This window comes from Trichomonas vaginalis, chromosome III, assembly GCF_026262505.1.
Source record: "Trichomonas vaginalis G3 chromosome III, whole genome shotgun sequence".
In the NCBI taxonomy this organism is placed as follows: Eukaryota; Parabasalia; order Trichomonadida; family Trichomonadidae; genus Trichomonas; species Trichomonas vaginalis.
In genome coordinates this window covers 12,107,991-12,120,329 of record NC_067205.1, presented here as the reverse complement: position 1 = coordinate 12,120,329, position 12,339 = coordinate 12,107,991, and the positions used below count along the sequence as shown (strand labels likewise).

At 34.8% G+C, this 12,339-nt stretch overlaps 6 protein-coding genes and 1 pseudogene across 7 annotated transcripts, besides 1 other annotated feature; 1 reads left to right on the top strand and 6 right to left on the bottom strand.

The window, feature by feature from the left end:
- Positions 1-10,153: part of a mobile genetic element that runs on past the window's edge.
- On the bottom strand, positions 16-849 carry TVAGG3_0686900 (protein of unknown function, DUF4106 family; the record flags this gene model as incomplete). Its single annotated transcript, XM_001315317.1, has 1 exon — positions 16-849. One exon carries the CDS (start codon positions 847-849, stop codon positions 16-18), a length of 834 nt encoding a protein of 277 aa, XP_001315352.1.
- Positions 926-1,378, top strand: TVAGG3_0686890 (uncharacterized protein; the record flags this gene model as incomplete). The annotated part of the gene is made up of 1 exon (XM_001315318.1): positions 926-1,378. The coding sequence occupies one exon, from the start codon at positions 926-928 to the stop codon at positions 1,376-1,378; it is 453 nt and encodes a 150-aa protein (XP_001315353.1).
- On the bottom strand, positions 1,395-1,814 carry TVAGG3_0686880 (protein of unknown function, DUF4108 family; the record flags this gene model as incomplete). The annotated part of the gene is made up of 1 exon (XM_001315319.1): positions 1,395-1,814. The coding sequence occupies one exon, from the start codon at positions 1,812-1,814 to the stop codon at positions 1,395-1,397; it is 420 nt and encodes a 139-aa protein (XP_001315354.1).
- TVAGG3_0686870 (uncharacterized protein) lies at positions 3,463-3,909 on the bottom strand (the record flags this gene model as incomplete). The annotated part of the gene is made up of 1 exon (XM_051242907.1): positions 3,463-3,909. A coding segment is annotated over one exon (447 nt), but the record flags the coding sequence as incomplete, so codon positions are not given.
- Positions 3,914-4,447, bottom strand: TVAGG3_0686860 (protein of unknown function, DUF4106 family; the record flags this gene model as incomplete). The annotated part of the gene is made up of 1 exon (XM_051242906.1): positions 3,914-4,447. The coding sequence occupies one exon, from the start codon at positions 4,445-4,447 to the stop codon at positions 3,914-3,916; it is 534 nt and encodes a 177-aa protein (XP_051089493.1).
- TVAGG3_0686850 (protein of unknown function, DUF4106 family) lies at positions 4,824-6,089 on the bottom strand (the record flags this gene model as incomplete). The annotated part of the gene is made up of 1 exon (XM_051242905.1): positions 4,824-6,089. The coding sequence occupies one exon, from the start codon at positions 6,087-6,089 to the stop codon at positions 4,824-4,826; it is 1,266 nt and encodes a 421-aa protein (XP_051089492.1).
- On the bottom strand, positions 6,463-9,766 carry TVAGG3_0686840 (annotated as a pseudogene). The gene has a single exon. A coding segment is annotated over exon 1 (3,304 nt).
- Positions 10,154-12,339: the final 2,186 nt, after the last annotated feature.

Genomic DNA, 12,339 nt, shown 5'->3' with positions numbered 1-12,339 from the left:
ATGAACCATTTATTTTTATTGACTTTTTACAATTTGAACTTTGTTTGCGTAGATATGAATTCTGAAAGAAGTATGAGGGTCTTGTATGACTTTGTACTTCTCCCATAGTTCATGTCTGTCAAACTTACCTGCCATGGACTCTTTCATAAGTTCCATGAAATCGTCTTCGGACAATCCGGGGAAAAGTATTATGTCAGTAAGTATTCTTTTAACATCCTTACTTAAACTCTTTGCTGTCTGTACACAAATGACAACTGAGATGTTAAAGTGTCTGAGCTTCTTAAGAATTCGACACATATCTTGTTCTCTGTTCTTTAACAAAGGATGAGAGGCGAAATCATCTAAGATAAGAAGACATCTATGAGGGTAAGTCTTCCAATCGTAAGATTGCAATTTCTTCGAAATGTATTCTATCTCTTTCTGTTTGTTTCTGAAGTGTTTCTTCTCTAATATTCTCTGCATTTCCTCATTTGGGTCTTTAAACTTAGAATTTATATACTCATTTATAGCATTATACTTCAAAACTCTTCTTTGGTACTTCTTTATCCAATCTAACAACTCAGTATCCTTTATACATACTAACTTAGACTTCTTTATAATATCTTTGAACGAATTGACGGTTTGGTCAAATTGACCAGAAGTCGAACAAATAACAACTAACTCATAAAATGGGTTCTTCTCATCTAGTTCTTGTTGTTGTGCAGCCATTTTAAGATAAGTGAAAGTCTTACCCGACCCAGGTGGTGCAATTAGACCTGTTATACCATTCTGAGCAAATAAGAACTTGTCATGTATAGGTTTTATCTGAGCATTTTCTAACTTCCTCTTGTTCTTGTTTAAAACCTTCATCAAATTTTTTGTCAATGTCAGCAAACTTTTTTTCTAACATATTTTTAGAAAAATTAAAATTTTTATCTTTTAGAAAATGTCTAGCGATTTCGCTATCTATATTCGAGACAAACTTTTCGACTCTAAAACTTCTGTCGACCATAAAATCTTACATTGTGTCAACAAGAAAGGTGAATTTGTTCTAAAGTTCTGTTTCTGGGAATATGACAAGAACCATAAAACATTACAAAGAGCAGTCTTAAAATTTGTCAATGACAGACTTGTTGACAGAGATGACGCCGATTGGAAAGATGAAGTCCAACAAAAGTTCTTAGAATGCAAAGAAGACACATGCGCTGTTCTTGAAGAGGAAATAGAAAACAGAATAGATGAGCTATTAAAGGACAAAGAACTTTTACATAAATATAGTTGCGCCAAATTTGACATAACTCCACCAGAAAAGAAGAAGAGAGAAAAGAAAGAAAAGAAAGTAGAAGAAGAGAAGAAAGAACCTGAACCAGTTCCAGAGAAAAAGAAATTTGCCATGTAAAAATAAAATTTTATTTTTAGAACATTTCTGGGTCAATGTCAATGTTCTCTTCCTCTTTAGGAGTAAACACTGGCTTAGACTCTAAAATCTTTTTACCCAATTTACCTTGAACTTCTACAACTTTAGACTCATAATATTCATAGTCGTCTGTCTTCTTTGGTTCATAAGGTATAACAAGTTTGTATGCTTTGCCTTCTTTAAGGTTTGAGAACCTTCTGTCAAAACTTTCTTTAACTGTTAACAAACCTTCTATGTCTAAGTCTTCAAATTTCGCACCATTTTTAGTCACAATAGCAAACTTAACTGGTTCGATGTTCCAAACTTTGCTGAATGAAGACTTTTCAAAATGGTAGAAGTAAACATTCAAATATGTGAATGGGTCTAGTTCTTCTTTAAGTCCTGACATGTACTTATTTACTGAGATGAATTTCGTCATCTTTTCTATCGGATAAAAAAATATTTTTTTTAAATTTACTCAGAAAAAATTTTCTTTGTATATACACCATTCTGAACATCTAAAAGACTTTTGACATTTGCCAAGAATGTACGTTTAGAAGCTGCCATATAACCATATTCTTGACAATATTGTTTATATTCATCATATAAAGACTTTTCATCTAAACACTCAAAGTCGCTTTCTTCTATGAACAGTTCATATACACTCTTGTTTGCTTCTAACAATGTTTGTCTCTCTTCGGTATGTGGAATTTGTCTTGGATTGAACTTAGAAATATCTAATGTCATGAAATATGAGAACAAGTGGTTGTAAAAGTCAGATGTCAAAGTTTCTGCTAAGTCGTCAAAATATTCTGTATCTTGCATATGAGAATCTGACGTTCTGACAACTACATATCTTCTGTCAGAACTTTCTAACTTCATCGGAACAGCATTGTTTGAAACCATAATGAAGTTTGCAACATTTTCACAAACTCTTTGGTCTTTATATTTTCTTTCAACAACTCCAACTTTGTCTGTTATAAGACTCTTCAAAGCATCTGAGTTCAAAACTTTTGTTGTATCTATACTTTGAAGTTCATTGCAAACTATAAGTTTCATATTCTCTATTGAGGAGTTAAACTTGCCACAGATGTTTTCTATGTTTGTCATATTCGGGTTCGAATAGCCCTCTAATAGTTTGCATAAATATCTGTAAAGAATGTGTTCTTACCTGTTCCTTGTTTTCCAATTATAATGAGAGCAGTTTCATTTTTAGCACTTGGATGTTGTAAGATGTTTGCAAACCAACATAAGATATACTCATAAACCTTTTCGTTTCCATTGCATATAATTTCTTTGACATGGTCTAACCAAGCTTCTATAATATTTCTTTCCATTCTACTTGTTCGTATTTATATCCAGTGAAGATAGAATAGAAGTTTGGAGAAGGTGTATAGAACTTTATACCTCGAACTGAAAAATCTTCTAACTTTGACAATAAGATATCCCAAGCATCTAACATCTTCATGCCAACTTGTACGACTTTTATTTTCTTAAGTTTCTGTCTACATTCTTGTTCAGACACTATTGTTGCTCTTGGTTTGTTAAAGACAACATCCCATTCTTTCATGACATAACATTCTGGGGCAGAGTCAACATAAATGACTAAACGTTTCAAATTCTCGACTGCTTTGTTATAGTCTCTAAATGGACACATATTTCTGAATGCTTGGAAGTCATAAAAATCTGAAACATCTATTCTGTACATTTTTATAAAAATAAAAAAAATATTATTTTTTATTCTTGACTTTGTTGTTCCATTTGTTGCATTTGTTGTTCTTGAGCTATTTGTTGTTGAAGTTGTTCTTGTAATACAATACTTTCACCAGTTGCATTTCCAATTCGAAACTTTCTGCCGTCATTGACAAATACATAGGACATAAAAGTTTTACAGGAACAAAGTTTGCGTCAACTAATGTCAACGTTATACTTGCCAAAGTGTTTGAGTTCACTAAGGTTGAAAATTCTGCATTCGAATGAACAATAGGCAAACCAGCAGAGAAAGTATTGTTTATACGCATAAGTATCTTTTGGTCATAATAGTTTCTGTCGACATTCGAATAACACTTTGAACCTAAGTTTGAAACAATATATAAGATTGGTGTGCTTAATGTCAATGGAATAGACATTCCTTGTATGACACCTTTTCCTGTTATAGGAAACTGTTGGTAGTAAAAACCAGAAATAAGTTTTGTATTATAGCTCATATCATTAATAGTAAACTCAGTCGGACATCCAAACATAATGAAACCTGCTCTAGTTGCAGCACATGTTACACCCGTACTTAAAGTATTAAATAAGTCAACAAAACCTGTTGGTGGTATATCTGAGTAAGTATCTTCAAAGGAGTATTTTTTACCATTCACAACAATAAAGTCTTCTGGTGTCAAAAGAGCAAAACAGGCTTTAGTCGTCATTGTGTTTAAGGTTAGTTTACAATATCGTCCTTGAGGACTTTGTAAGTTTGTTGTTATAGAATTATATGACTCAGGGTTTTTAGTCGTAATAGTATAAACCATTATGTCTTCTGCCATTTACTTAGCAAATAAACTTTAATGAAATGTTGTGGTCGTCAAATATTTTTATAACGTCTGGGAAACTATATTTTAAGTTCAACGTTTCACCTCCTTTCATAACGTATATCTTGTCAATGGCATTATATGAAACACCACAGCAACTAATGTCGGGTTCTATTTCTTTGATGTTTATATCGTCTGCCTCTGTCAAAAGTTTCAATAGTTCTTTCAAAACTTCATGAGGTGCAATGACATATGAGTTCACTTTTACAGGGTTGTGTTCGACCAAGTTTAACATTATACTTAAAGCTTGACAAATCTTCTCCTGAGTTTGAAGTTTGTCTTTCAGTTGTTGGTAGTCGTTTCGAATATCTGCAACAGAACTTAAGTCTCTGCTAACTTCAGGATATGTTGGTTCTTTTACAGGAACAATTGTTATACCATCTTCGTCTTCGTATGGTTTCCCCACTTCAACATCTCTGTCTTTGACATTGACAACAACACTTTGACTGTTTGTTTGAGTTGGTGAATTTAACTTCACATCTGCCACCGCCATTAAACCTTTTGAAACACTTACGCTTCTATTTTTCGGAAATGACATTTTACTTAGAATAAAAAGATGGACGTATTCGGATATCTTATTGAATTGAAGCAGAACAAAGTTTATACTCACAAACAATACAAATACATTGACAGAATAGTTCTTTACACAAACAATGGAAAATGTTATAGAATAGCAGTCTTTGCTGAACCTAAATATTTTCATAAAGCAAAGAAAGTTGGTATAACTGAAATGGTGAAAGTTCTTGAAGCAGACAAAAATATAACTTCAAAACTTACAGATATTTCTAAAGGTAAGTTTATAATATAGTATTATGTCAAAACTGGCGTACTGTCAATATTTGACGGAGAGAAGTCAGTTCAAGAACAACTTACTGACCTGCTGCCAAAATCTGCTCGATGGAAGCTGTCGTTATGCCAATCTGAGGAGCCCCAGCAGGTTTCATCGAACGAATCTTCAAAAGAGCATCTTCCGTAAAAAGTGCTATTGGTTTTGTAAACTTCTTTGCTTTCAATTCATCTGGACCGTCTCTGTCACCAGTATATTGTATTTGTACAGTACCAACAGTTGAAATACCACCCATAAAGTCTTCTGAGTCAGCAAATGGAATGCCAAGCCAAAAGTTTGAACGGTCTCCATTTGTATATTGAGTTTTTTGACCTCCTGTATGAGTCCATACTTTCACATATGGCATAATAGAACTTTGCATTTCAGGGTTAATGGTTGTTGTGAAATTGTTGTTAAAGTTCATAGCATCTAATGTCAAGTTGTATGACCTCATATCCTCAATTGTAGAATATTCTTCTCTTGGATAATATTTGCCATCTATGTTTATATGATATTTAATACCAGGGTTGTAGAAACAAGAATAGTCATTTATAGTTCGTCTGAACAGTACAAACATAGTATCTGCATGTTTCATTGCAGTTGTTAAAGCAATATCTGTTCTTGCACCTGCGGCTCCTGGATTTTGGTTTCCAACTTCACCTGCAAAGTCTTTGACAGATATTTGGTGTATAGGGAACATAAGTGGAACTGCAATATATTTGGCAGCTAAAGCATTTGAAATATCTGGGTCCAACATATAGACTGCAAGTCTGCTTTCTATTCTCTTGCATTCAAATTTTTCGCATGTGAACTTAACTGGGTCCCAAGCATCTCCAGCAGCATTGAAATAATAGTTTACTTCAGTGTTGAGGTTTGAGAAACCAAAGTCTAAGTCAACTTTGTCTTTGCAAAAGTCACAGAACTTGGCTCCACCAGTTCCAACTACAGTAATGCTGAATGGGTCTTGTGTTGGTGCAATGACTAAGTTATTTTTGCTTGGAGTAAGTTCGATAGAAATTTTTCCTGCCCAGTTTGGCAAGTATCTTAAAAACCTGAAGATGAGGAAAGATGACAAAGGAACTCTAAGTTTCAGTTTTACTTTGGTTACTGCTGCTGCAGTTTGTCCAGAAAGGTTAACATAAACTCCTGGAACGTTAGGGTCAAGTCTTCTTATTTTCTCAATAGTTGCATACTGGTCTGTTTGTTCTCTAGCTTGTGGTTGTACTGAGTTTCTCAAAGCGAACCATTCATAGTTTGCCCATGTTACTGTTTGAACTAAGTCAGAGTTAGAATATATCTTATATCCCATGAAAACTTCTGGAGCATATTGGTATCCGACATAGAAAATTCCATTGCAACCTTTCTTGTCAGACAACTTGGCAGAAGGTTTTATTTCAATGTCTTGTTCCACGTATAAGAATGAGTTGTCAATAGAAATAATATGAAACCTGTCGCAAGCAATATCTACTGTTGTTGAAGAACCTTCTCCAAACTCACCTACGTTTCCATAAGAAACAGCAGTTGTATATTCGTAAGTTCCAGGAACTATTTCTGACCTTCTAATGGCATTGTCGCATTCGTTATACTATTCGGAAACATTCCGTTCATGGCATCCAAAACTGTTGGCGTTATATTCTGAGCGGCGTACATTTCATATGGGTAAAAATATAGAATAATTGGATTTATATATCATAATAGAACCCACTCGGACCAAGCTTTACTTTCTTCCTGACTGAGTTTTTAACTCTTCTTTTTCCTTCATTGCCACTACTTTCACTAGATGAAGTTACTTCTTCACTACTTTCACTTTGTTCTACTCTTCTCTTCTTCTTTGGTGTCGCTTTTGGTAACTTGCCCTCTGCTTCAAGTTGTTGCATCTTTGCCTCATGTTCACCTAGTATGTTGTAAATTTCCCATGTCCTTTTTGCCTTTGGGCTCTGGTCGCCCATCTCAGGTAACCTATATCCTAGAAAGATTTTGTCATAGTTTGTATTTGAGTTTTCGCGTATTGTTTGCATGACTCTTTCCTGAGTTTCCGGTTCAAGCTCTTCAAACAGAGCTTGTCCATATGGAATAAGCTCGTTTCCAAATATATGTTTTTGTAGCCATTCTGGTTTTCTTTCCATGTTACCAATAATATCTTTTGTGAATGGGAAAGCTTTTACCCAACGTTTCAGTCTTGCGTCATTTATTTCTGTAGTTGGTTTTATTTTGTCAAGGAACGTGTTTTTCAATACTAACATTTCATTTGGTACTGTCCATTTGAGTTTTCTTAAATATTCATCCCTTCTCAGTTCATTGTCTGCAAAGTAAGTTTTTATGACATTTTGCAAACTTTCGTTTGCAAGGTCATGTACAATAGGTTCTCTTCCTTCTCTCTCCCTAACTTTCTTTCTAAACTCTTCACCAAATATACCATCTCTATGGTTCTGTGTAGTTCTTTGAGATAAATGTTCTAGAACGTCAGGTGTTATATTTCCATCAGCCATGTTCATTTCATACTGGTCCAAAATATCTGCATCTTTCATATCTTTCAATGGCATTAAAGCCGCGCTGAAAATACCAGCTATATCTGGTTCACCATTCACTTCCATTGCGTCTACAACTTCTTGGAATTGAGGTTGTAAGTTTATGAACCACCTATCCGGATTAGCTTTATGACCCCATCTCATTGTAGTTCCATAGTCTGCAGAAACAAAAGTAGGTTTGTTTCCATATTGGTTAGGTTCTGAATGAACTTTAAACAATGTTTCATTTCTATATGTTTTGTTGAAATTTAACCTTTTATTTTCACCGAGTTCATCCGAAGATTGAACGTTATATGGTCGTAAGTAAAAAGGATTATTGTATTTGCGTACATTTTCTTTCAGTACTTCCATTCTATGCTGAATATTTTCATCTGATGTTGGAGTCTTTTGTATGTCGGCGAACATTTTTCGATATTCTTCTACTATGTCAGCCGAATTTTTCTTAGACTCTTGGAAAGATTCCATATTCTCCGCATACACTTGTTGAGGGTCAAGATTTTTCGGCTGTTCCAAATCTTCATCTAGTTCTGTGAAGTTAGTTTCCAAAGGAGGGACTTGTTCGTTTCCTTCAGGCTCTTCTAGCTGTTGTTGCTGAACTATTTCTTCCATATCTGGTTGTATCTGAACTTCTTCCTGTTGAGTTTCTTGTACCTCATCTGCTGGCATTTCATATATTCCGAGACCGTTTTTAACAAGTTCCCTATCTAAGTCATCCGGACTCATAAACCTTTCTTCTTTCGTTCCGTCTCTATTTTTTACGCGTTTCATGAAGAGAGTTGAATTATCATTTAGCTCTGACACCAAATATCTCGGAGTAAATTCATTCATGTCATTTGGATGATATGCTATTAAATCATATCCCTTAGCGAGCTTGTATTTTCCAGGTTTGAGATTATATCCGATTTTATGCTGAACCATAAAGCTAAATAGGTTCGGGTCAGTATTTCCTTCCTTGAACTTTCTAATAGCTTCTTTATATTTGTCACTAAAGTCAAGAGTATCTGGATAACCATAATCTTCCTTAAGCATTTTTAAGAATTCTTGGTTTCCTTTTTCTCTACTTCTTTTGTGTCTTTGCTCTGTTTGTGGTTGCTGTGCTGGATTTTGAACTGTTGGTTGCTGTGCAGGGTTTTGAACTGTTGGTTTTGGTTGTTGTTGTGGTGCTGGATTTTGAACTGTTGGTTGTTGTGTTGGTTTTGGTGCATGCCTGTGTCTGTGTCCATGTGACGATGTAAATGTTTTAGGTAGTCCTGGTGCAGGTGCTTCTCTTGGAGGGTTTGGTGGTATATAAGTTCCACCAGCTGGCACATATGTTCCATCTGCAGCATAATGTCCTACCTGACTTTTCGTTCTTAAGAAAGCATTTACTAGGTCTGTTTTGGTCTGTTGTAACTCTTTTTCTTGACTTTCCACAACAGTTGCTCTAACGGCGTCATAGGCACTTTGAACTGCCTGTCTCGTTGCTGCATCTGTTATTTTCGTCATATTTTGTGCTACTTCTCTTAACTCTTTGTCGAAACCTTGAGACTTCAGTTTCTTTCCAGATGAGAAGTCGTTCACTAGTTTCACCTTACTATGAAGAGCTTCGAAGGCATTCTTAAAGTCAGCATTCATTAAAGCTTCATTTGAACTGTCTTCATCCGCTTGTATTTTTGTCCTTATTGACCCTATAAGTTGGGCTGCTTTAGCGTTGGCTTGGGCATCTAACCAGTCATTATTAGCTTTTATATATTCTGCGCTTTTCATTGCCTTTTGCATGGCTGCGTCGTTATTTTTACTTTCTTGTGCTAAGTTTTCATACTGTACGGTTTGGTTTTGCAACTGTAAAAGTTTTTCTGCCTTTACATTTGCTTCAACTTCTTTTTTATACTCATCGCTATCCATATATGTCTTCATGGCTTTTTGTTTTATCTCTTCATCTTTCAGTACTTTATATTGAGTAGTATGGTTTTTCAAATTTATAACATCTTGTTCCATTTTTGCTACTTCTGCTGCTTTTTCTGACACTTTTTTCGCATATTCCTCTGTACTTAGTTCTTTCAGTTGTTCTTCTTTCTTCTTTCTCTACGTTTAACTCATTGAGTTTCTTTGTGTGTCTTTCATATTCTAGTTTCTTTTCGTTTTCACTTATTTGTTTCTGTATGTCTATGTTTGACCTTTTGACATCTGTTATTTGATTTTTGAGTGAACTCAAATTCATTTGACTTTGAGGGTTATAAGCTGTTCCGTCTGCAGCTCCACCATAGCCTGCCATTTTCGCTAAAAGTGCCGCTCTTAAACCTCCACTCTGTGCACCAATAACTCGGTTTAAAAGCATAGGGTTGCTTGACATTTGTTGCAACATAGTGGGGTCATTCATCATTTGTTGTTGCAACTGTTGTTGTGGTGTCAGTTTTACTATTGGATGTTTCAATGCTCCCTTCCTCTTACGTATATTCTTACGTAGCTTACGTGGCATTTTAAGTGAAGTTAAAAAGCGATTTTGACAGATGTTTATATGACACTTTTTGTTCAGCACAAAAAACTACTCGGTCAAAGTGTTGTCAGTTTTGTAAAATAACCGTCTTATCTCATTCTATAAGGGGGAAAAGGCTTCTCAAAGTATACTTCCTTGGAACGCCTGTAACTTTTCCTGTAGCGATGATAGACCCTTACTTGTCCGGACAAAGTTATACTATTTTGAGTGCTCTACAAAAAAGTCAACGGCTGGCTCGTCCTCAGAAATTTTTTATGGGCTAGAGGGCGCAACGCGCCTGGAAGCCCTCCGAATATAAACTTCATTTATACTAAACATCTTCAGGGCTAGAGGGCGCAACGCGCCTGGAAGCCCCACTACCCTTTTTTTATAACACTCTTTGCATATAATTTTTTAAAAAAAAGTTATATCTCGACAAAAATATGATTTATCAATAGAGTATGTAAAATAAAACTCATTCGCAGTATTAAAAAATCGTAAATCTTTCCAAAAAAATTTTGAATTACAAATTTTAAAACTTAAAACAACATTTTTTGAAGCGAAAAAACGAAATCTAATTTTTTTTGGAAAATTTAGAATAAATAGAGCTCTTTAACTCGTCGAATACAAATTGTTTTCAAGTTTTTTTCGACCGGAAATTGAACTTTTAGAGTTTATACAATAAGATTCACATGAAAAAATACGGGTTTAACAAAGAAATCACCAATATAAAGGTTTTTTAGTAGAACGAGATTGATAAAAACTATGGTATGATAAAAAGACGATAATTTTTTTGGCGGGATAATTGAAGAATATGAATGATTCGAATTACAGACATACTCTAGTCCGAAACTTACTATGGTTCGTGACTTATTTTTGACACAGAATAGCTGTAGACTAAGGCTTACTCTAGATCCAGACTTATTATACAATTAAATTTGCTTTTGGAATAAGACTTAATTTTAGTTACAAACTTATCTTAATATCAGACTTATATTTAGAATCAGACTTACTTTAGTCTAGAACTTACATTTAGAATCAGACTTCCATTTCAAGTCAGACTTACTTTCGTCCGAGACTTAAATTTCAAGTCAGACTTACTTTCGTCCGAGACTTACATTTCAAGTCATACTTACTTTCGTCCGAGACTTACATTTCAAGTCAGACTTACTTTCGTCCGAGACTTACATTTCAAGTCAGACTTACTTTCGTCCGAGACTTACATTTCAAGTCAGACTTACATTTCAAGTCAGACTTACATTTCAAGTCAGACTTACATTTCAAGTCAGACTTACTTTCGTCCGAGACTTACATTTCAAGTCAGACTTACATTTCAAGTCAGACTTACTTTCGTCCGAGACTTACATTTCAAGTCAGACTTACTTTCGTCCGAGACTTACATTTTCTCAGACTACATTTCAAGTCAGACTTACTTTCGTCCGAGACTTACATTTCAAGTCAGACTTACTTTCGTCCGAGACTTACATTTCAAGTCAGACTTACTTTCGTCCGAGACTTACATTTCAAGTCAGACTTACTTTCGTCCGAGACTTACATTTCAAGTCAGACTTACTTTCGTCCGAGACTTACATTTCAAGTCAGACTTACTTTCGTCCGAGACTTACATTTCAAGTCAGACTTACTTTCGTCCGAGACTTACATTTCAAGTCAGACTTACTTTCGTCCGAGACTTACATTTCAAGTCAGACTTACTTTCGTCCGAGACTTACATTTCAAGTCAGACTTACTTTCGTCCGAGACTTACATTTCAAGTCAGACTTACATTTCAAGTCAGACTTACTTTCGTCCGAGACTTACATTTCAAGTCAGACTTACTTTCGTCCGAGACTTACATTTCAAGTCAGACTTACTTTCGTCCGAGACTTACATTTCAAGTCAGACTTACTTTCGTCCGAGACTTACATTTCAAGTCCAAGGAAAAGAGACTATTGATGACTTACTTTCCATCGATGGTGCACAACAGCAGGGAAGGGATTGGTGGGTTTGGGGAAATTCGCTGAGGCACTAGTGTCCGGATTGTTCGTCAAATAGGTTTCCTTTCCTATAAAGAAATGACACTTTTTTGGCGGCTTATTGACTCAGAAAAATTTGAGAGTTAACGAATAATTTTGGCGCCAAAAATAATTTCTCTTAATTTATTAAATTTAATATACGCACATCCATAAGTTATGCTATTTTTTCTATTTATTTTGTTCTAAAATTCTAAATATTTTTTTTCATAACATAAAATATGATGTCTAGTCTCATTTACATAACAACATGCCTTAGAATAGGTTTTTTATTCTTTTTGTCACTTTAAATTAAGAATAAAAAGATAATTTAAATTGAATATTTGCGATTATTCTCACTAATGCTGCTTCCTCTTTTATTAGGTAGACAACAAAAAGTTAGCCTTGGACTCCCATATCAGATTTTTGATTGGTTGCGTATATAATGAGCTGGGATTGATAGACGAAAACCCAGTGAGAAAATTTTTGACGCCGATTTATCGCTCAAATTCTAAATAATTGTTGTGTGGGTATTGAAAACTTCGTTAAGAAGAAAATTTTCAATAC